Below are 20,177 nucleotides of genomic sequence, written 5' to 3' on the forward strand. Positions count from 1 at the left end.
AATAAAAACAAATACTTATGGCTCTCCCACGCATTGCAGGGTCAATTGGTGCTTAAAAACTAACAAAAACAATAGCGTAAAATGTATAACTAAACAAAAATGAATTCAAAAAACCACAAGAGCGCTTCGCTAGCGCTTCCAGGCGCCCAGCAAGTAGCCGCACTTGCCGCAAATAACCTTGCACTCGTCCTTTGAGCGTCGCATGCAGCAGGGATAGATGGGCAGCAGGGCGAAACAGCTGCAACAGAGAAGAACAGAGTTAAAGCAAAGGCCGCCAACAGCTGGGCTTGGGCTTGGGCTACCTACCACAGGGTGATCAGGCGCTCCAGGCGCACGCCCTGCTCATGCAGACGCTCGTGGCACTCGGGACAGTACATTTGCCGCAGGCAGCTGATGTTGGTGGCGGAGGGCGGCGGCGGCGATACCTTCTCGGCCAGCTGGCCGGTCGAGTTCGATTTTTTGCAGAAATAAAAGTCGGCTTCATCATCCGTGTCGCCGTAGCCATAGGGATAGCCACGGTGCGTGGGCAACGTGGCCGTAGTCCTGGCCTGCAACAGCTCGTCCAGCGCCTGCGCCGACTGCTGTTTGGCCTGTGCCCGACCGCCATTCAAATTGATCTCCACCAGATCCGAGTGGCATGCCTCGGCCGGCGGCGCTTGGAAGCTGAACCTCAGTTGCCGGCTCATGTCTGCTTACTGCGGCGCTTGGCTGGCGCAAGTGTTTCTTATTTGGTTTGAATTTGGGTTAAAGTACAAGACAGTTGAAGAAAGAAAATGAAATAACAAAAACATCGGCCAAATGTTTGTCAAGTGCTGTGTGTGTAATTTTCAAAACCAGTTGTCGTTATTTTTCTGCTATTTTTTTAAATTTGTTTCTTATTTTTTTCTATTTGTTATTTGTTTCCTGCTCTTCGATCTGACTTTTTTTTTCATATTTGCCTAACATTATTTTCATGGCTCAACTGTTAACGTTTGAACTTGAAAGCGCCAAGGTAGCGCCAAAAGCTACAGCCACTAGAAAAGCTTTCACCATTGTCAGAAAGCTCCAGCGTAGGCAGACGTTAGCTTAAGCGGCGCATGTTTTGTATCCCGTTGTCTTTGAGCTTTCGCTTTTGTTCGACTTGCGCGCTGAAAGCACAAAATCAAACAGACTTTGACATTGCTCTCCGCTCAAATAGCTGGCTTTTGTTGTTGTTGAGAGAAGCTCTGATAATCATAAGCAAAACAAACTCCCGTTATGGGCCGCGCCTTGATCCAGAATACTCGCGATCGATGTGCATACCTCGTAAGGGCCGCTTCATGCTGATTGCCCTTGCAGAGGGTATAACTATTTTGTCACGAATTGTTTAATGTCGTCTTTTGTCTTTGTTTTTAAATTGAATATGATCTTTTAGAAAATATTTTCTATGGTTAGGGGCACAGGTTTTACTTAAATTTAGCTCTTGAGCTCTTTCTGAATAATAGCAACCAACGGTAAAAATCACCTTAATTCTATGTCAAATCTTAACACAACAGACTACTATATCTTATAGAGAATCGGTCGAAAAAAGTGTATTAAAAGAAACCTTTTATTTTTTTCTAGATATCTTGACAATCACGAGCTTCACTATATTCCTAATGTATCTGCCAAGCCGTGTTCTTCAAACATTTTTATCGTATGGATCGGAAATAAAGCAATTCCAGCAAAAGGGTATTATATCTTCGACCATTCGTTCTTATTTTTGTTAGCAGCGAGCTTTCAGTCGAGTCTCTTTGCCGTGACGTCAGATGATGAGGCTTTAATTTTAAAATGAGTAAATAAAGTACACGTACTAAGGCACTTCACTCGTTCTATCGTACCCAGAGCTATAAATTCTAAAACATAATCTTTGATCTTGTTATACTCTGTTCCTAACGGAAATATAGAGTATATTGGGTTGCCAGTCTGTGAACTCAACCGCATCATCAATTCTGGGCAAATTCCTAATAATCGAGTCTAAAAGAGAGTTCTTGACCAAATCTGGATGGATTCTATATTTACATATATTTGAACAATATCTTGAAAAGTTGAGATGAAAAATAAACACCTGTGCCCTGCTTCAAGTGCATTTCCCATGCCCAGCAGCGTTCCCACTTGTTAATATACATATGTATATTATTAATAGCAATAAAATATAACGTCTGAAAGTGTAATATATGGTGAAATACTCGGAGCCAGCCCCCTCTCAATAGATTCAAGCGATACAAGGGCTCGAACCAGAGACGTCACAGACTGTGAGTCACAGAGCGGATTTTCAGGCAGAGCTCGCACTGATCTCTATGTAAATATGTATATTAAGAAACAGATCTTGTGTGTTTGTGTTTACATGCTCTAGTATCAGTGTTGAGCGGAAACAAGCCAACAAACTGCCAAAAAACTAAGCCCAATTGGGCACATATTATGGCCAAGGTGTTTGCCAGCTAATCGCAGGCAGCACAATAGCTGATAAGATACGCCCGAATTGGCTTGAATTGGCCCAGCTATGGGCCGAGTTGGGCGGGCGTATAGTCAGCAGCCGATTTTCTCGCTGGCCTCAGTCGAACGAGAGCCAGCAAGCCGCGCGGTCGAGCCAAGCTCCAGCAGCCCGAGAAGCACAGCCCAAACATGGACAGCAAGCAGCCTCCGCCGTATAGCGCGATGCCGCAGCCACAGCCGCTGCCCGGCTATACGCCAGCACAGACCTATCAGCCGTACCCGTCGGGACCCACACAGCCGCCGCTGTATCCGCCGATGCCACAGCCGCCGCAGCAGTCGACGGTGATCATACAGACGACAACCACATCCAATCTGGTGCCCATTGGCAGCGGGCCGACGCGCATACGTTGCCCCTCCTGTCATGCGGAGGTGGTGACCACCGTTAAGAGCACACCCTCCGGCCGTACACATTGCTGGGCCCTGGTTCTATGCCTATTTGTGTAAGTCGATTTGTGTGTGTGCAGGTGTGTGTAGGTGTGTGCCAGCAGGTGAATCAGTTCCAATTGCAATTGGGCCGCAAGCAACAAGTGACATTCGCTCACAAATACGGCGCTGTACATAACCAGACGCTTATCTAAAGTGCAAGGGTGTGTGTGTCGAGTGTGTGTGGGTGTATGCGTGTGCGTGTGCGTGTGTGTGTGTACCATTGTTATCTCAACTGGCTGCGGAGTTCAGTCAGATATCACAGAAACAACTGCGTTAAACTGTCACAATGCCGTATTTCAATTGAAAAACCTTTTATTATGCTCGCTATGAATATATACATATAAACATATATATTTATAAATAACTAATATATATTCTTATGCTTCTTCTTCTTCACCTCCAGCTGTTGGCCCTGTGTGTGCCTGCCCTACTGCATGGACTCCTGCCAGAATGCCAATCATTACTGCCCCAACTGCAGCTCCTACATAGGCACCTACGAGAATTAATATACATATACATACACATGCACATGTGTATATGTATGTGTTCTAATTAAGCACATGTGTACATAGATCTTAACTCTGAACGAATTCGAACGAACTGTAAATATACGAGTATATCAAGTAAATTATTACGTATACGCTGTGTTTTTTTTCCTTTCACCTTTTTATGGAAAGAGCAGGTGTACTGGTTGTGCATGTCAGTGAGAGACCATTTTTGGTTGTCGCTTTTTTTTTAGCAGGTTTCGATTATATTATCAAGCCGATAATAAATATGAGTTAAGTTCATAATTTAATCTATATACATGATATTTGTAAATAATAATAGAAACAAGCAAAAGTGGCTGGGACTGCCCGACTAGGAGGTACCCTGCACCCAACGCCGAGCTGCTCTTGGAAACATTCCTGCTTATAATTCTGAATCTTTGTTCAATATTCGTGTCCCTTTATACCAAACTTGGTGTCTCTAGTTCGTTGATCTCTGAAAAATTCGAATCTAAATTTCGATTTATATCGATTTCATGAGATTTTAGTCATTAAAGACTTGAAAAGAATTTGATACGCGTGAGCTGCGTCTCCAAAGTCAAGACTCTAGAAGGGACTGTACTGTAGATATAGTATCACAGATCGATGTGGTTATATGGAAATGGAACAACATGGCTCAATCGACTTGGCGCTGATGCTGATCAAGAACATATAGTTTATGGTGTCAGATAAGCTATTTTTTGGGTTTGTTACTTTTCACCAAACAGACTATACGCTTTTTTATATAGTATTATACTCACAAATGGGAAGTATTGCCTGAAAGCCCTGTCAAGAAATCGATATTTATTGACTTCGGGGTCACGAGATGAATAAACGATATCTGCTTAGGCTGCAAGGCCTTTTTTGGACCTCCTTCGCATGTGTTCGATCTGGTAAAATCTCTGGCTAGTTCGATTGTAAATCAACTTTACATGTGCCTATTTCGCCCAGAATAAAATAGAAATGGCTGAAATTAGAATTATATGCATACATACAACTCGTATTATCTCTAGCTGGCTGAGTTCATTAAGTTATCTAAGATAATTAGATAGTTGAACAAGAAATAGCCCCATTCAGTAAATTTATCAAGATCAAAGAGGAAGAGATATATAACCCATTTAAAGTGCTGCTGGGCTTATCAACAGTTTCCGAGTGTACCAACTGTTGAAATGAGTCAACTTTATAGAAAATGCAGCTCGTAAATACCTAACGCCAGACCACTTTTCAGCCATGAGTCAGACCTATTGATATCACTTAACAATTCTTAAATAGCAAAAATAAAACAACGTTTTACCGTAAAGGATTAGCATTAGGCGAAACTCTAACAATAAATCGTAAAAAGTCCCCTATTGTTTTCAGTGTTCTCTCTCTCTCTCCATCTACCTCTCTCGCTATCTTTTTCTCATTCTATATTTTTATCAGTTATGGCCGCACCTTGTAAGATAACGCGACACGATATCTGACTGTGGAACCGTACAGTAGGTTCTACAGAAGCACCTATATATGCTGCAGTGTAAGGAAAGCCATTGAACAGTGAACATTTAATTGGAATTATTAGAGCAACATGAGCCAGGGATACACGCCAGCGCAGACCTACCAGCCCGGACCACCCCATGTGGTCATCCAAACGACAACCACAACGAATGTGGTGCCCATTGGCAGCGATCCGTCGCGTGTCCAGTGCCCCTCCTGCCATGCCGACATCCTGACCAATGTGAAACGCACGCCCACGGGACGCACCCACTGCTGGGCCCTGATCTTGTGCCTGTTCCTGTAAGTTGATCAGCTTCAAGTGCTCGGCGCATGACTCATCTGTGCACTGGGCCGAATTAAGCTCGTTTAGTCATGCATGACTCATTCACGCCTGACAATGGAAATACATTTCGAAATGATTTCTTCTTTTATTCCCCTTGCAGCTGCTGGCCTTGTGTTTGTGTGCCCTATTGCATGGACTCCTGCCAGAACGCTGAGCACTCCTGCCCCAATTGCGGCGCCTACATTGGCACCTACGAGAACTAACCTAGGACCTACATTTAAGAACGATTTTTGTATTTAAAAATAAGCTAAAGTCTCAAATTAAAGCACTACGATCACGACTGAATCTATAGAATGTTGCGTTCATACATATCAAATAAGTATACGGATTTACTGCGTGATTTGTCAAGCTTTACCCGGACTAAGTTTTTTCTTAGAATTTGAGCCCGTACACAGGCTCGTCAATTTTCCACCATGAAAGGTTGGATTTTGCAAAAAGTGTGAATCAAAGATCTGTAAATATGAGTTTCATGCAACTGTTTTCACGAATATTTCACATTTGCGGGTGGAATTGCAACCTGTCTTGGCGCCAGAAGACGCAATTACCGCTATATAACTTTTACACACATTCAGTCAGGACAAATTTCATTTTGTATAAAGGGATAATATTGGATAAGTTAAGATTCAGTATAACTCATATAATAAATATCAGGATAAGCACATAGAACCAAAACTATGTTACTATTCTATTCATTAACTACGAAACTTGTTGTGCGAACCTTGAGAAAATGTTAGGAATATTAGATGATAAGGTCTAATAAGTGTGTCCGTTATTATCGTTTTTCCGTTATTGATAGGAAATAAATTTGTGGTCGATTACGCTTGTTTCTAAAAGTTGGCGGCCCATTTTGGCCACTGTCAGAGGAACAGGTTGTTAAATTGCCCTTTAACTTGAAAAGTCCCCCATTTCCCAGATGTCAGCACGGGCTAATCTATGCCAGCTGTGCAGGTTTAAGAGATAAGTTCGATAACAGGTAAACTCATGGACATTTTTGTATTTTGTGCACATTATCAGGCCTTAGTTCGCGTGTGGCTAGTTTAGTAAAACAATAAACAGCGAGCTGAAAGGTTCGATTGCTCAGTGACAATATATAAAGATAATACAGGGAACAGAAACTGATCATGGAAAAGCAGGAGCCGCCGCCGTACACTGAACAGCCGCTGCCGGAAACGCAACCGCAGCCAATGCCACAGGCAACACCTCAAGCACAGATCAGTTTTGTGCCAGCGCAAGCCTATCAGCCGTATCCGACGGGTCCGACGCAGCCGCCACTCTATCCGCCCATGCAACAACAACAACAGCCACCAGGTTCCTGTGTCCTGATACACACAACACAACCTATCCATGTGCCAGTGGGCAGGGATCCGACCTTCGTACGTTGTCCCACCTGCCGAAACGATGTGGTGACCACAATTCAAAATACGCCCACAGGACGAACGCATATGTGGGCCCTGCTACTGTGCCTAATTGGGTAAGCTTGTGATATTGAACCCGTTGACCGTTAGCAGTCAAGTTTCATTTCAACTGTATTGTTATCTGAAAACCGTAAATTATCAAATTGTAAAAGTAAAGACTAACCACAAATGATCCGACAATTGGAAGACAGCCGTATTAGAGCTTGCCTCTAGAGCTTGTCGAATTCATTACTTATCAGTAACCACAATAATCTAATCTTACAATTTTCCAACACAGCTGCTGGCCCTGTGTTTGTGTACCCTACTGCGTGGACTCCTGTAAGACGGCGAACCATTACTGTCCCGTCTGCAATGCCTTCATAGGCAGCCGAATGCTCTGAAAGTGTGGGGAAATCGAAATTCAAAATTGTGCTTTAATAAAGGAACTGACCTACTGTAAAACATAGATAAGTAGTACGTTCAAAAATAATTATTGTTAACTACTATCCTATAACTTTTATAAATACTATCAGATTTTTTAATGATATACCAATTTAGACTCGTAAGGATCAGATTTATCGATGGGCATAATAAAATTAAATTGTTATTTTAAGTGATACGCCAGAGCGCATTGACGCTGATAAATACTATATTTAAGGCTTGATAAAACGATTAATATCGTTTATTTAATTTAAAATTGAATGACACATTTAGTATATTGATTTTCTAGTTGAAACTGAAGCTATGCTTCTTAGTTCACATGCCTAAAAGTATGCAGCAGAAATTAACGCTTGCATTTTTGTGTTGCGCACAAAAGTATGCAATGATTTCAATATAGAAATATTTGCACCTCTGCATTTCTTTCAGCTGTGCTTTAACGCTGCATATATTTAGTTTAATCTATGATGCTTGTTTAATACCATTTATTTTCTAGCCCCTCGATTGGAAATACATATTTATGCTTCACTTTTTGATATATAACTAAAGCATGTATACTTTTTCTTACCAAAAATATGTTTACTGGGCTAACAATTATGTTTTGCAAGGCTTTTCTGAGCACTTTTTCCGTTTTGTGCACTGAAAATGTGGCTTCTGTTGCCATCTCGCTCGCACAAATATAAAGAATGCTCAAATCTTTTGCTTCTTCTTGCCGCTGTTCGTCTTTTGCGCTTTGTTCATTTCGTTTGTGTTCTTGAAAGAAGTCGCCGGTCGCTTCGCTCGCTTTGCTGACTATTTCGAAAGATAAATACCCAAAGTTCATAAATATAAAGTAAGCATTGCTTGTAATCATGTAGAAACGTACATATTCATAAAATTGTATAGGGCAAAGTGTGACAAATTGTAAAAGCACTTCAAATAAAAGGTTTCTATTATACATACATACATTTGTGCATGCTCGGACATATGTACATATTTATATTATGGTTCTTTCCCTGCAGTAACGGCGCAGTAGTCGAGTAGTGTCAGATATTGATAACACCTTGATTTCCAGGCACGTGTAACTAAACTAGCCATGGAATATAGCAAGCTGCCCCCAAATCCGCCGCCGTACTCACCTGAGCAGCCCGGCATGAGGGCAGCCCCCAGTGCTCCGCCAAGCGAAATGATTCATGTTGCACCGATGTATAACCCGCCGGTCACCGTGGTAAACCAAGCCCCACCGATCACCGTATTGAACCAGACCAGCACGGTTCTTATCGATAACAACTCGGGAAACGGCATGATTTGTCCACATTGCCATGCTCGCATTCGCATGCGTGTGGAGCACCATGCGACATGCACCACATATATGTGGTCCGCTATACTCTGCCTCTTTTTGTAAGTGTACACAAACGTAGTGACGTTACAGATTCCGATTTCGGCGACAAATCGCAGCGTATCTAATTGCAATTCGTCTTCCCCCCTCACAGCTGCTGGCCCTGCGTCTGCTTGCCCTGCTGCTGCGATTGCGGCTATAAAACCAGCCAATACTGCCCGAACTGTAAGGCCTGCCTGGGCAGATTCTAAAACGATTCTTGGACAGGAAACTGCGAAGCTCAGTCAAAAATACAAAGAAATCACGTACATTCATATTTGTACATGCCAATAAGCAGATAAACTCTAACTACAAAAGCACATATATATATATATATTATATACATGCAGATATATTCCATATATGGGCATTCTAACAAAGAATATACATACGTTACGTACATTTGATTTATAAAAACGGAAGATAAAGTCGCGGCTCTTGAAATGAAACCCTTGCTTAAAGCTCCAACCGAAGCAAGCTTCTATAAACAATTCGTTTCAATAAGTAAAAAAATAAATAAAGTAAACATCATTCAAAGTAAACAGAAAATTTCCCTGTCAACGTACGGCCTCGTATAAACACATAACTATGCATATATTATATTTTTCTGAAAAATACAAAATATATTTAACGACACCCCACATAATTACAAATTGTTTGAATTTCACACATACTTATACTTACAATAAATATATCTGTTAACGAAATTAAGGAGTTGCCAGCTTATGTTTCAGCAACATGTTCGCAACATTGTTGCCAAGCAATGTTTCCGTTCTCGTCGCACTGTGGCCAATGAGCAAAGTTTATTGGTTAAAATGCTGTTGTGCTGAGGCATCAAGTAACTGTAAAAGATGTTAATATTTTAAATATTAACGTCATTTCAAATAGTTTTAGCTCGATGAATAAAGAGAAGGGTGAAGTTTCGATCGATAAAGCTTGAGTTTCGAATTTAACTGTCACGAATTAGGCGGCGTTGCCAATATTTCTTCAGGTGGCAACATCTATTAAGTTATGCTCACGCAGAGTTCGTCAGGGGCCATTTTTGAGCCCATGAAAATGGAAACTGCGCCACTGTGCATCATTTGAGGGTTGACATGCCAACAATCGGTTGGGCTGCGGCTCATCTGCGTTGCGAACTTCAAAACGCTTTCGTTCCCGCAACGCGCAACAAGTACGCGACGGCAACGCGCTTCCATCTGCAGAAGTGCTATATATACATAAATAAATTTACATATTATACACATATCTAAGTGAGTATACAAATTGACAGCTGGCAGCGATCAGTTCGATATCGAGGCTATTGATGAATCTGTACAGAAAGTGTTTATGTTCGAATTCGAAATTTGTTTATGCGGCGCGAGTGTGGCGAAGTACTATTTAATGCTTATAAGTTGTGTGTACTCTACGTGAAATCCCTAAAAGTAGGCAATAAAGCGGACAGTCAAGGCTTAACACATTAGCATTGCCCTGGGGATTGATGGAGATAGCGATACACACCCAAAAATAATGGTGGATACGCCCTACATAACCTAAGGAGTGGAGCAAGGGAGTGAGAGGTGAGGGGGGGAGATCGAGAGAATATTTGTAGTTAGTTGTGTTTATTTGTACAACCTTTTGTTGTCTCTCTGCTCAAGTTGGGGTTGCTGGGACTCCTTTTGCATGACGACATCGTTGTGTGGCATGTGGCATGTGGCTTGTGGCAGACACTTTCGCTGGCGCCACAAACTGACATCATGGACAGAAAATATGAAAAGTCAGGCGTATTATGATATCAGAGGAGTCGCTTAATAGAATGTGTGCTGGGGTTATTGAAATTAATTTGCCTGCCGCATGCCAAGCAATTATCCAGTATCGGCGCGCTTTTTTGTTGAGTTCATATGCAATTAGCATTAGATTCATGTGAAAGTATGGTGAAACAAAAACGAACCACGAACAGGCTGTTATTATCATGTTTAAAGCTATATTTTAAATGGGCTTTACAGATGACATTGCACTGATTGCACCACAAACGCCAGTTGGCATGCAACGAGCCGAACGCGAAGGTCAACATCAACTTCAAATCGATAACTAACCAAGCCCTTTATATTTCTTGCGACAGCAAAATGTCAACACCTGTCGGCCCGGAGCCCAGCAATGTGGTCTGCCCCAACTGCCATCAACAGGTGACCACGCGCACCGAGCCAAAGGCCAGCACAAAGACGCACTTGATAGCGCTAATCATGTGCCTCACCTGGTAAGCAACTGCTCTGCCCAACTATATATTTAGTTACTCCGACTAATGGCTATTTAATTATTTATTTCCACCCAGCTGCTGGCCCTGCGCCTGCTGCTTGTACTGCACGGATTGTGCGCGCAACATGGATCACTTCTGCCCCTCGTGCAGCGCCTATGTCGGCACCTACGAGCGCTGAAAAGTCCCAACAGCCTTTTAACAGCTTGAAGTACACCTGATATTTGCAGCTAGATGCACAGCTAGTTAACTTCAAACAAAGCACAGCCCAGTTGCATTTCCTCTTTTTACATACAGTCGAGCTACGCTTTAACGAATGTTGTTATTGAGCACAGTTTTTAATAAACATAATATTTTTAATATTTAATGTACTTTAAAAATAAACGCTTTGAGCTTATATTGGGTCAACAAAAAAGTTTACAGCAAAGCGAAGAAAAGATATTGTGAAAGCAAAAGGCATACAGTAAAACCTGAAAGATAAAACTTTTTTTTTTAGATACGTTTTAGGAATTAAAGCAACAAATCTTAAATAAAGCGAACAAATATTAAGATGATACACATAAAATGCAAGAAACAATCAGAATATTATTGTCTATGAAGACTTGTATTATAGCGAAGTACGACTGTAACTTAGTGCATTTAACATTTACTCGTATGCAATTATTTTGATGTTAGACAACAAATTTGTAATGTTTATGTCAATTGTTTCTCGAAATGTCAGACATTAAATAAATGTTCAAGCCAAGTGTCGAATAGTCCTTAATGGGTCGATTATTGCGTACACGCCGCGTAATCTCAAATGGAAAACTCTAAATGCGGAAACTGGCTATAAAAACCCGCCGAGTTTCAGGTGCTCATCACATAACTTAACATGGAGGCCGATCTCAAGCAGATCAACTACGCCTACATGTCAACGGCTCCTGCCCAGGCTGAGATAACAGCTCAGCCAACGCCGGCGCCGGCTGCAGTGATGGTGCTCACTGCAAATGGTAAGTGATTGCATCACCTGGCAGCACCCAACCCACGGATTACCATTACTCCTGTTGCAGCCGCACCGCCATTGGGGCATGAGCCGCAGCGCATGACTTGCCCCAGTTGCCGCAATGTGATGCAAACGCGCCTGGCGCCGCGTGCGAATAAGAACACGCACCTGTTGGCCCTGATACTCTGCCTAACCGGGTGAGTCAGCTAAGTGTGGCTGCAACTGCTGGCATGCAGCTAAGTTGCCATGGCGGCGCCCTTCTGTTCTGTTTTCCAGGCTGGTCTGCCTGGTGCCGCTCCCGTATTGCCTCAAGAGCTGCCGCAGCTTGGATCATTATTGCAGCTGCTGTAACCAGTACCTGGGCAAAGCCGTCAACTAATTGCACCCATTACTAAGTGCGGGCCACCATTAAGTTTTCAATCGGCACAAATTAAAATTAAATTGAAAACATTTAGACAAAAAAAAAACAGCATAAGCAAGTAAAAGTGCTCTAGTCGGGAGTGTCCGACTAGGGGATACCCTAAACATTCCTCTATCAACGACAAATGTAGCCAAGAATAGCTATCAAAATATCTCGATCTTTATATGCTATATATGTAATTGTAAAAGCTACATATTACATTTGAGAGATTTTGAGTTTGAGTTTTGAGTTTTATCAATTGATTGGAAACGAGACAAGTTAGGAAGAAACAAACTAGCGAGCACTAGGAACATCGACTTGGCTTCCTATGCTGATCAAAAATATATATGTACATTTTTTTAGGGTCGGAGACGCTACGTTCTGCCTATTTTATTCATGTGCACAAAGCGATTTTTCTAGTTTTACACATTTTCAATGGTTTCTGGGAATAAAAACAAACCAAATGTGTGTATTATTTGTTCTGATCCGGAAAAGATTGTCAGGCAAGGTAGCTCTCACCTCAAGAATAACATGACTTTTATATATATTTACCAATAGGGAAAACTAAAGATCGTTACTTTGCGAACACTTTTGAAATAATTTAATATGAGATATGATGGAAATTTTGATACCCCCGAGAGCTAGAGTCCCTTGACTTGAATAGAATATGCTCGAATAGTACATATATAACAAGTATCTTTCATTTTAAGGCTAACGCTGTTTTCACGATAGGCTAAGAAAATTGTGCTTAGATTGCAAGAAAATGTGCACACATACATTCACATGCGCGCCTTTTAAATTTGTTTTTGTTTTGTTTTTTTTTTTGTTTTTATTGCTGCTAAAGCAAACAAGCTCGTAGCGCGAGCAGCATTTGGTGCTGATAGAAGGGAATCCGGGAATCCCCTAATCGGGAACTATTCGCTAGAGCCTTTTAACATGTTAGTATATATATGAAATGGGGCATAGCTGGCCGGACTGGCAAATAAAACACCTCCATCGTACTGTGATGTTTTTAGGAAATTGTCTACGTTTTGCATTTAAAACTTCATAATGTATTGAATAATATATATAATATATACAAATCGATTATTGTCAAAAGCAAGTGACAAGTTTAATGTGTTGTACATTTTTCTAATAGTTATTATGCGCTTTGCAGGAATATAACAATGCCAAAGGGACTTTACCATAACTGCTTACTAAAAGCTTATTTGATATGCACTCGATTAAAATTGCAATTACTATTACTATAAGCTTTGCCCTATATACCCCATGTGCATGTCCTACAGCTCAAGCTGAGTTTATACTCCTTATATAACCAAGGCACATTCTTTATGGCCTTCGTTGAGATTTTACTGCTTAAAGATATTAAATAAATCTTTGACTTGAAACCTCGTGCAGCTTTGCGTCATTAGATGGCTGACGTTGTGGATTCTTGCGCTGGAAGTTGACTGGACAAAATGATTATCTAGCTCACACGCGCACACATACAAGCACACACACACCCCCACATACACACACATGCCTGTACACACTTGTGTTATTTTGCTATTGACTGACAGGCATCGGGAAAGCAGCGGAATTTCACGCTTCTCAGTTTCGTCGCGAGCCGCAAACGGAGCAGACCTCGCTCGGAAGACCAAAGCTGAGCAATGGACACCAAATCGCATCTCTATCCGCAAGCGCCGGACGCGCCGCCGCAATATGGCGACCTGGGCGGCCCGTCAATGATTCCGACGGAGATGCCGCCGTCGGCGTTGCCTGCGTCCGTCATCAACGTGCAACAGCCGCAGGTCTACATGCAGGGTTAGTGGAAGCCAACAAAATTGACGAGCAATTGTTAAGTAAACACAAGACACAATTAATAACTTACGCAGGTGTGGCACAAAATCATTTGGGCCGAGTGCCAACTGTGGCCACCTGCCCCTCGTGTCAGGCGCGTCTGCTGACCACGGTTAAGCACGAGCCCAGCACCAAGACCCATCTCTTGGCGCTGCTGATTTGCCTGGTGGGGTAAGTACTGGTCGCATTCGAGACCCTCTGTTTACCATCGAAATTCCGTTGACTTGCAGCGGCATCTGTTGCTGCTGTGTGCCGTACTGTGTGGACTCCTGCCAGAGCGCCGTGCACACCTGCTCCAGCTGTGGCGCCTTCGTGGGCACCTATCAGAACTGAAGCAGTTCGAGCTGGTTTGAAATACAAACGAAATCTTAAAATACTTAACATTACGGAGTTTGTAATGTCTTCAAGATATTCCACACGATTTTCGGTATTAATTATCTATTAGCTATCTGAAACTTGAATGTTTTTTAATTTGAAAAAATATTAAATTAATTTAAAATTAAATAACAAACAGAATTTGTATATGATGCACACACATTATATATTTTCACTTAATTAAACGAGAAAGTTATACACAAACTTTTATTATTAGTTTCGATTCTATCCAGTTACTGGTATATATCCCCGCTTTAGACTTAAGCTCAATCAATCTGTGGAACTCTTCCTTCGAAAGCTTTTGTGACTTGAAAAGAGAATTACATATATACTTATCGAGTTGTTTATCGTGCGCGCATTTTATGCAGGTTATTATTCTACTTTTCATAAATAAATAATAAGTAAAGTCCGTAAGTTCTTGAAGAGTCACAGTATCGCAACGAGCAGCAACCGCAGCGGAGCTCAACATAAAACACGTAATAGAGGCAAAAGCAAAATGTCCACAAACGTTGGTCCCGAGTCCTCCAGAGTGATCTGTCCGAACTGTCATCTGGAGATGATGACACGCACGGAGGGCCATGCCACGACCAGAACGCACATTTTAGCCCTGATCATGTGCCTGACACTGTAAGTGAAAAGACTCAGACTCAGACTCTGGTAAACTTCACTTGAAGATCGTATTCAAATTTCTGCCTTCCTTCAGTTTGTGGCCCTGCGCCGCCTGTTTGTATTGCACGGACTGTGCCCGCAACGTGGACCACTATTGCTCCTCTTGCAACTCCTTTATTGGCACCTACGAACGCTAAGCTCTGGATCAAATGATGTATGCTTATATTTTGAATAAAGAAATCCAGAACTTAGAACATATCTAAATAAAATGTGAGAAGTCTTAAAGCTAGTCTCGGAGCACGAGGATGAGGACTCGAATCCCTGGCCAAGTCTGCTCTATATATGAAATTTATATTTATCATATTTTACTTTCATTTCAAAGCCTTAGCAATGACTCTTCAGCAATAGAAACCTAACATAACTGAATCCCTGGGTAGTCTAATGTTGTAGAGCTATTTTGAAAGAGGGTTCGAATCTAGTTTTTGGATGTAGAGTATTGTGTGTTTGTGCAAAAGCAAAGCTGAGGCTCCAGTTCGAATCTTTGTGAGAGAGGCTTATAGCTTATATTCTTCGCTAACCTTAATGATGTATAATCATACACTAACTATGGAAAGGGACATTCTATTCAAATCGCCTCCTCTAATGGCACACATAAGACTGCCATCTATTTGCCCATCGCTCTGGGGTCATTATTATAATAATTATGTTCGATAAGAGGCAGAGCTCATATTACTAAGCATATTATTCATTTCACATTGCACAATGTTTCTTTGTTGATTAATCAATAAGCCTTTGTTTTTGAAACATAACTGTATGACTTGTCACCTGCGGGTACTTCTTTTATGACGACACATCTTGTGCTCTCATATTTACTTTTATTTCAAAGCCTTATCAATGACTCTCCGCAGCTCGTTAGCTTTCGAGTTGCACCCGTTTCTTGGGCGGGTTTCTTTTGCGGTTTCACTCGACAAGAAGTTTTAGTTCCGCGTCAGGCTGCGAGCACTTCAGACCTTTAGAGAAGCCAAAGAAAATGGAATCGAAGCATGCCTATCCCGTGCCTCCTCCCAGCTATAGCGAATTCGGTGGCAATCCAATTCTAAGGCCAGCTCCAGAAACACATTTCATGACGACAGCCCCAGTTGCGTCGGGTAGTAAGTAGTTTGCCACGATCATCCCAACATCTATTAGACACCTTTTTTGTTTGTAGCTTCAGTACCGAATGTCCTGGGCAGCGCACCCTGTATGGCCACCTGCCCCACGTGCCACAGTCGTCAGCTAACCGCGGTCACATTCGAGCCCAACTCCAAGACGCATTTGGTTGCGCTGCTCCTGTGTTTGCTGGGGTAAGCAAATGTTATTTCAATCTGACTGCCCCTTCTTTAAGGATATTTCCTTCTTTTCTCCAGCTGCATCTGCTGCTGCTGTATACCCTACTGTGCAGAGTCCTGCCAGACAGCCGTGCACAAATGCGGTCGTTGTGGCGCCTACATCGGCTCCTATCAGAATTGAGATCGTTTTCAAGGCTTCGATTTCATCACAAGCTCACAATATACATATATATACACTGTATACACAGATATACATATACTATATGCATATAAGTTTGCAGAGCAAAGCACTACGGTTTTTCCCCTCAGGGAGAAATTTGTTCATGATTCAGTAAACCTCTTTTTAAAATATTCTTAAATATATTCTATAATATAAAATTAAGTATTGCAAAAATTGAACATTATCTTTTGCCGTTCCTTGAAATGTCTTGAATTGTTTTAACACTTACGTGCATGGCTGATTACTTATGTAACTTCCACAATCTAAGCGATGATTTGAGGCAACTGCTCGACTTGCTGATACCCTGCACGCAGCTTGGATTCTTTATATTTGTATAAGCCTGGAGAGTTATCCACATAAGCTGCTTGTGATATAAGAGAGTCTATATATCACATTTTAGAGACAAAAGATCATGGAAAGTCTGATGATTATTTCCAAGCATCACACAACCTCTGGAGTTCGTGTTTAAGGCGGAAATGTGGCGATATGGTTGCCAATCGCATTTCCGGTTGCATGCAAATAAATGCGAGCCAATAACAAATTCCCTAGTGTGCATTTTAGAAAAAGCCGCTGATAAATCGCCTACGAAACGCAAATAAACATCGAAGCAAAGCGTTTAGCTGGCAATAATTAAATGAGCTGGCAAATGTTGCTGAAAGTTTCGATAGCTTTTTAACAGCATGTTGCTGCAACATGCGCGCTGGCAACATTGTTGCCAGACGCAGGCAGAAAACAACAATGAGTACGAAATCGAAGCTGGTTAACAACGGACCTGTGCGCGGATAAAAATCGAGCATGAGCTATCAGTATGCGCAAGCGCAGCCGCAGCCGCCCAGCTACGAGCAGGCAACGCACTTTCACGTGCCAACACCTGCTCAGGTGGTCATCATACAGCGTAAGTACAGCATGTTGCCAATTTGATTAATTGATTGATTGTTTGGAATACTTGCAGAACAGCCGTCGCCCGCTGTGGGGCCGGATCCGTGCTACATTAGCTGTCCGCATTGTCATGTGCAGAAGCTGACGCGCGTCGAGTATTCGCCCAGTGTGCGCACCCATTGCATGGCCGCCCTGCTTTGCATTGTGGGGTAAGATAACGCAGACTCTGTTATCAGTAACTCTCCCACTCTCTTATCTTATCGGTGTGCGCTTGTTTTTCTTACTCGTGCAGTCTCTGGTGCTTTGCCTGTTTGCCCTACTGCGCCACCAGCTGCATGAATGCGAATCATTTCTGCGGCAATTGCAACAAATTTGTGGGCGTCTATAGCAGCGATTAATAGCTTTACGCTAAACAACAATAAACGTAAACAATTTCTCCACACACGCACACGAACATTTTTTGTTAGGTGTTAAGAGACACGCACGCACACATACTCTGATGGAAAGCTACTCATTTTACCCATAAGGTAAACAAATAAGCGCACAATCGGCGGGAAGCTTTCAATAATTGGGCGCAAGAAGCAGAGACAACAGAAACCTACCACATTTGATAAGAGCCGATTGGGTGCGTCGCAGGTTTTCGTTCTTCTTTTTCATGGCTAGCATTGACAGCGCCGACAGAGAATTTGTCATACTGCGGTCATACTCCAATTATGGAAAGTGTCTATCCCAAAGAGCCGCTGGAGGTGCCTAAAGAGGTGCACGAGGAGCCGGAGCAGCAGCAGCTGTTGGCACCACCAGCGCCGCCCAGCTACGATCAGGCAACGGCCACGACCACGCCCACGCCTGCCCAGACAACCGGACCCGGAATCGGACCGGCAACAACAGGGACAAGCACCCAGCACACGGTGATCGTGGTGCCCAGCTCGCCGTATGGGCCGGAGCCACAGGATGTACAGTGCCCGTACTGCCACAATTACACGCGCACCCGCGTCTCCTACAGGCCCAACTCGCGCACCCACCTGATTGCGCTGGTGCTGTGCTTGCTGCAGTGAGTAATCGCCGTAATGGGCCACAGATAATGCTTAGTTGTTGTTGTATGACTGTTGCGATACTTTTCCATTCCGCCAGACTCTACTGCTGCGTGTGCCTGCCCTACTGCATTTCCAGCTGCATGAACACCAATCACTACTGCGGCATGTGCGATCACTACCTGGGCACCTATTTGCGCAAGTGACGCCCCCAACCCCACCCCCCGCATAGCCGGATGTGGAACTCCAAAATGAACGTTTATCTGCAGCAGCAGCAGCAGCAGCTTTGGCTAAAAATACAGAATTATACCTGAGATACACATACACACGCATATGTACACACAGTTGCGGTTAATTACATACGTATATGCACATATCTACCTGTATTTAAAGAGCAGGCATTTGTGTACCTTAGATAAATTGTTCAAATACATTTGTAGTATCTAAATTTCGTGTTTTTTTTTTCGGTTGTGCAATTGTTGCAAAAGATTGCCAAAGTTTTTACTTGATTTTGTTGTATACCCTGTAACCATAAAAAATGGCTTAAAAGGTATATTGAAGTGCTGAAACATATATTTCAAAGCCCTTATAGAATACCTATATATAAATTGACAAAAATCGATTTGTAATTAAACATTTAACTTTTTAAATGGCCCATACATTTGTTCCCCAATTTAAAACGAAACCTTTTTGAAGTTTTAGCCTTGGTGCACAAATATTGAGGCGCAGTAGAACAAATAAGATTGTACTAGAAAGTAAGGAGTATCTCCTAGTCGGGCACGCTCAAACAGCGCAGTCGTACCTGTTTTTGTTTTCGTTTTAGCTTTCAAGCTCGCTCTCCGCAGATCTCTGGCAGCTATTTTGGTTAGCGCTAAACTTGAATTCAGTCGCGTGTTGAAAGTGAAACGAAAAAGACCACGGCGAGAGCGTGAACAGAGTGTCGGAGCGAGCAACAACGACGAGGTTTGAGACGGCAATTAGCAAAGCAAACAAAGCTTTTGGGCTGTGATTTGTCGCTCTCTGTAGTATCTGATTCATATTGAAGTTAAAGCTGAACTTCGCACCATGGAACAGAAGCGTGCCATGCTCTATCCACAAGTGGATTTCAACACGCCAAGCGCTCCGCTGCCGACGCCAACAAACGAACTGTCTGCTGCCCAGCTCGGCGTGCCCATTGAGGCGCCGCCATCGTATGATGTGGCAATAGCAGCACACACTCCCGCTCCTGCTCCCGCTCCAGCGACGATTGTGATTGCGCAGCCGCAGCCACAACAGCTGGAGCCCACATTTGTGCAGACAGGTGAGTCCTGCTGCGTGCAATTGTGTTTTAAAAATAAACAACAACTTGGTTGCAGGTCCCACAAATCTGGGCCCGAATCCCTGCCGCGTGCTGTGTCCCGCCTGTGGCGCACAGAAGACCACTCGCATGACGCACACAGCCAACGCACGTACTCATATGGCCGCAGCGCTCATCTGCCTGGTGGGGTAAGTGGGAAGCCTCTAGAACCTGGGTTCGAACTCTAATTCAATTGCCAATTCCGTAGCTGGTGTGTCTGCGCCTGCTTTGTGCCCTATTGCATGAATAGCTGCCGCACGGGCAACCACTACTGCCGCAAGTGCAACACCTTTTTGGGTGTCTACAATCCGAAGGGTGTGAAATGATGCAGTCGGATGAGCGCGATTAATTAAGATAAGATAAGCCAAACGTTGATCTATTTGCATAAGCAGTCACATATAACAGCTTAAAATGTCACTTTAACGTCAGCTGTTTGTACTATATATTTTTGTAGCTATTTGTTTAAGAATATTATAATTAATCATGCATACAAATAAACT

General features: G+C 42.7%; 13 protein-coding genes across 20 annotated transcripts; 12 read left to right on the top strand and 1 right to left on the bottom strand.

Moving 5' to 3' along the window:
* Positions 1-30: 30 nt before the first annotated feature.
* On the bottom strand, positions 31-877 carry LOC115758162. The gene is made up of 2 exons (XM_030698704.1): positions 307-877; positions 31-238 (listed from the first exon to the last, which is right to left on the bottom strand). The coding sequence occupies exons 1-2, from the start codon at positions 684-686 to the stop codon at positions 130-132; spliced, it is 489 nt and encodes a 162-aa protein (XP_030554564.1). The 5' UTR covers positions 687-877; the 3' UTR covers positions 31-129.
* Positions 878-2,554: 1,677 nt separating this feature from the next.
* LOC115758462 (lipopolysaccharide-induced tumor necrosis factor-alpha factor homolog) lies at positions 2,555-3,557 on the top strand. Its single transcript, XM_030699138.1, has 2 exons — positions 2,555-2,933; positions 3,323-3,557. Exons 1-2 carry the CDS (start codon positions 2,623-2,625, stop codon positions 3,423-3,425), a joined length of 414 nt encoding a protein of 137 aa, XP_030554998.1. The 5' UTR covers positions 2,555-2,622; the 3' UTR covers positions 3,426-3,557.
* A 1,409-nt stretch (positions 3,558-4,966) lies between these two features.
* Positions 4,967-5,555, top strand: LOC115771789 (lipopolysaccharide-induced tumor necrosis factor-alpha factor homolog). Its single transcript, XM_030717696.1, has 2 exons — positions 4,967-5,216; positions 5,360-5,555. Exons 1-2 carry the CDS (start codon positions 5,008-5,010, stop codon positions 5,460-5,462), a joined length of 312 nt encoding a protein of 103 aa, XP_030573556.1. The 5' UTR covers positions 4,967-5,007; the 3' UTR covers positions 5,463-5,555.
* Positions 5,556-6,327: 772 nt separating this feature from the next.
* On the top strand, positions 6,328-7,250 carry LOC115770979 (lipopolysaccharide-induced tumor necrosis factor-alpha factor homolog). Its single transcript, XM_030716492.1, has 2 exons — positions 6,328-6,730; positions 6,952-7,250. Exons 1-2 carry the CDS (start codon positions 6,381-6,383, stop codon positions 7,052-7,054), a joined length of 453 nt encoding a protein of 150 aa, XP_030572352.1. The 5' UTR covers positions 6,328-6,380; the 3' UTR covers positions 7,055-7,250.
* Positions 7,251-7,826: 576 nt separating this feature from the next.
* On the top strand, positions 7,827-9,090 carry LOC115771129 (lipopolysaccharide-induced tumor necrosis factor-alpha factor homolog). Of its 5 annotated transcripts, none has more exons than XM_030716895.1 (3): positions 7,827-7,923; positions 8,146-8,471; positions 8,564-9,089. In XM_030716895.1, the coding sequence occupies exons 2-3, from the start codon at positions 8,167-8,169 to the stop codon at positions 8,658-8,660; spliced, it is 402 nt and encodes a 133-aa protein (XP_030572755.1). In that variant the 5' UTR covers positions 7,827-7,923; positions 8,146-8,166; the 3' UTR covers positions 8,661-9,089. The 5 variants fall into 5 exon arrangements, with proteins under 5 accessions (XP_030572755.1, XP_030572842.1, XP_030572677.1 ...); XM_030716982.1 differs by having other exon boundaries at positions 7,860-7,923; positions 8,093-8,471; XM_030716817.1 differs by lacking the exon at positions 7,827-7,923 and adding an exon at positions 7,942-8,016 and having other exon boundaries at positions 8,093-8,471.
* A 523-nt stretch (positions 9,091-9,613) lies between these two features.
* On the top strand, positions 9,614-11,405 carry LOC115771883 (lipopolysaccharide-induced tumor necrosis factor-alpha factor homolog). 2 transcript variants are annotated; one of them, XM_030717805.1, is made up of 3 exons: positions 9,614-9,698; positions 10,547-10,681; positions 10,757-11,405. In XM_030717805.1, the coding sequence occupies exons 2-3, from the start codon at positions 10,551-10,553 to the stop codon at positions 10,857-10,859; spliced, it is 234 nt and encodes a 77-aa protein (XP_030573665.1). In that variant the 5' UTR covers positions 9,614-9,698; positions 10,547-10,550; the 3' UTR covers positions 10,860-11,405. The 2 variants fall into 2 exon arrangements, with proteins under 2 accessions (XP_030573665.1, XP_030573741.1); XM_030717881.1 differs by lacking the exon at positions 9,614-9,698 and adding an exon at positions 9,932-10,004.
* Positions 11,406-11,549: 144 nt separating this feature from the next.
* Positions 11,550-12,039, top strand: LOC115763499 (lipopolysaccharide-induced tumor necrosis factor-alpha factor homolog). The gene is made up of 3 exons (XM_030706098.1): positions 11,550-11,667; positions 11,728-11,857; positions 11,937-12,039. Exons 1-3 carry the CDS (start codon positions 11,550-11,552, stop codon positions 12,037-12,039), a joined length of 351 nt encoding a protein of 116 aa, XP_030561958.1.
* A 1,637-nt stretch (positions 12,040-13,676) lies between these two features.
* On the top strand, positions 13,677-14,455 carry LOC115771435 (lipopolysaccharide-induced tumor necrosis factor-alpha factor homolog). Its single transcript, XM_030717182.1, has 3 exons — positions 13,677-13,863; positions 13,935-14,070; positions 14,130-14,455. Exons 1-3 carry the CDS (start codon positions 13,710-13,712, stop codon positions 14,230-14,232), a joined length of 393 nt encoding a protein of 130 aa, XP_030573042.1. The 5' UTR covers positions 13,677-13,709; the 3' UTR covers positions 14,233-14,455.
* A 240-nt stretch (positions 14,456-14,695) lies between these two features.
* Positions 14,696-15,200, top strand: LOC115772024 (lipopolysaccharide-induced tumor necrosis factor-alpha factor homolog). The gene is made up of 2 exons (XM_030717995.1): positions 14,696-14,901; positions 14,978-15,200. Exons 1-2 carry the CDS (start codon positions 14,771-14,773, stop codon positions 15,078-15,080), a joined length of 234 nt encoding a protein of 77 aa, XP_030573855.1. The 5' UTR covers positions 14,696-14,770; the 3' UTR covers positions 15,081-15,200.
* A 689-nt stretch (positions 15,201-15,889) lies between these two features.
* Positions 15,890-16,534, top strand: LOC115771522 (lipopolysaccharide-induced tumor necrosis factor-alpha factor homolog). Of its 2 annotated transcripts, none has more exons than XM_030717293.1 (3): positions 15,890-16,034; positions 16,091-16,226; positions 16,290-16,534. In XM_030717293.1, exons 1-3 carry the CDS (start codon positions 15,914-15,916, stop codon positions 16,390-16,392), a joined length of 360 nt encoding a protein of 119 aa, XP_030573153.1. In that variant the 5' UTR covers positions 15,890-15,913; the 3' UTR covers positions 16,393-16,534. The 2 variants fall into 2 exon arrangements, with proteins under 2 accessions (XP_030573153.1, XP_030573228.1); XM_030717368.1 differs by having other exon boundaries at positions 15,890-16,031.
* Positions 16,535-17,194: 660 nt separating this feature from the next.
* On the top strand, positions 17,195-17,720 carry LOC115771649 (lipopolysaccharide-induced tumor necrosis factor-alpha factor homolog). Of its 2 annotated transcripts, none has more exons than XM_030717495.1 (3): positions 17,195-17,326; positions 17,384-17,519; positions 17,603-17,720. In XM_030717495.1, exons 1-3 carry the CDS (start codon positions 17,227-17,229, stop codon positions 17,706-17,708), a joined length of 342 nt encoding a protein of 113 aa, XP_030573355.1. In that variant the 5' UTR covers positions 17,195-17,226; the 3' UTR covers positions 17,709-17,720. The 2 variants fall into 2 exon arrangements, with proteins under 2 accessions (XP_030573355.1, XP_030573433.1); XM_030717573.1 differs by having other exon boundaries at positions 17,389-17,519.
* Positions 17,721-17,933: 213 nt separating this feature from the next.
* On the top strand, positions 17,934-18,760 carry LOC115771040 (lipopolysaccharide-induced tumor necrosis factor-alpha factor-like). The gene is made up of 2 exons (XM_030716620.1): positions 17,934-18,361; positions 18,442-18,760. Exons 1-2 carry the CDS (start codon positions 18,024-18,026, stop codon positions 18,545-18,547), a joined length of 444 nt encoding a protein of 147 aa, XP_030572480.1. The 5' UTR covers positions 17,934-18,023; the 3' UTR covers positions 18,548-18,760.
* A 479-nt stretch (positions 18,761-19,239) lies between these two features.
* LOC115770202 (lipopolysaccharide-induced tumor necrosis factor-alpha factor homolog) lies at positions 19,240-20,155 on the top strand. Its single transcript, XM_030715780.1, has 3 exons — positions 19,240-19,641; positions 19,697-19,826; positions 19,886-20,155. The coding sequence occupies exons 1-3, from the start codon at positions 19,407-19,409 to the stop codon at positions 20,001-20,003; spliced, it is 483 nt and encodes a 160-aa protein (XP_030571640.1). The 5' UTR covers positions 19,240-19,406; the 3' UTR covers positions 20,004-20,155.
* Positions 20,156-20,177: the final 22 nt, after the last annotated feature.

This window comes from Drosophila novamexicana, unplaced genomic scaffold (genome assembly GCF_003285875.2).
Source record: "Drosophila novamexicana strain 15010-1031.04,08,12 unplaced genomic scaffold, DnovRS2.1 tig00000008-arrow-pilon, whole genome shotgun sequence".
Taxonomy (NCBI): domain Eukaryota; kingdom Metazoa; phylum Arthropoda; class Insecta; order Diptera; family Drosophilidae; genus Drosophila; species Drosophila novamexicana.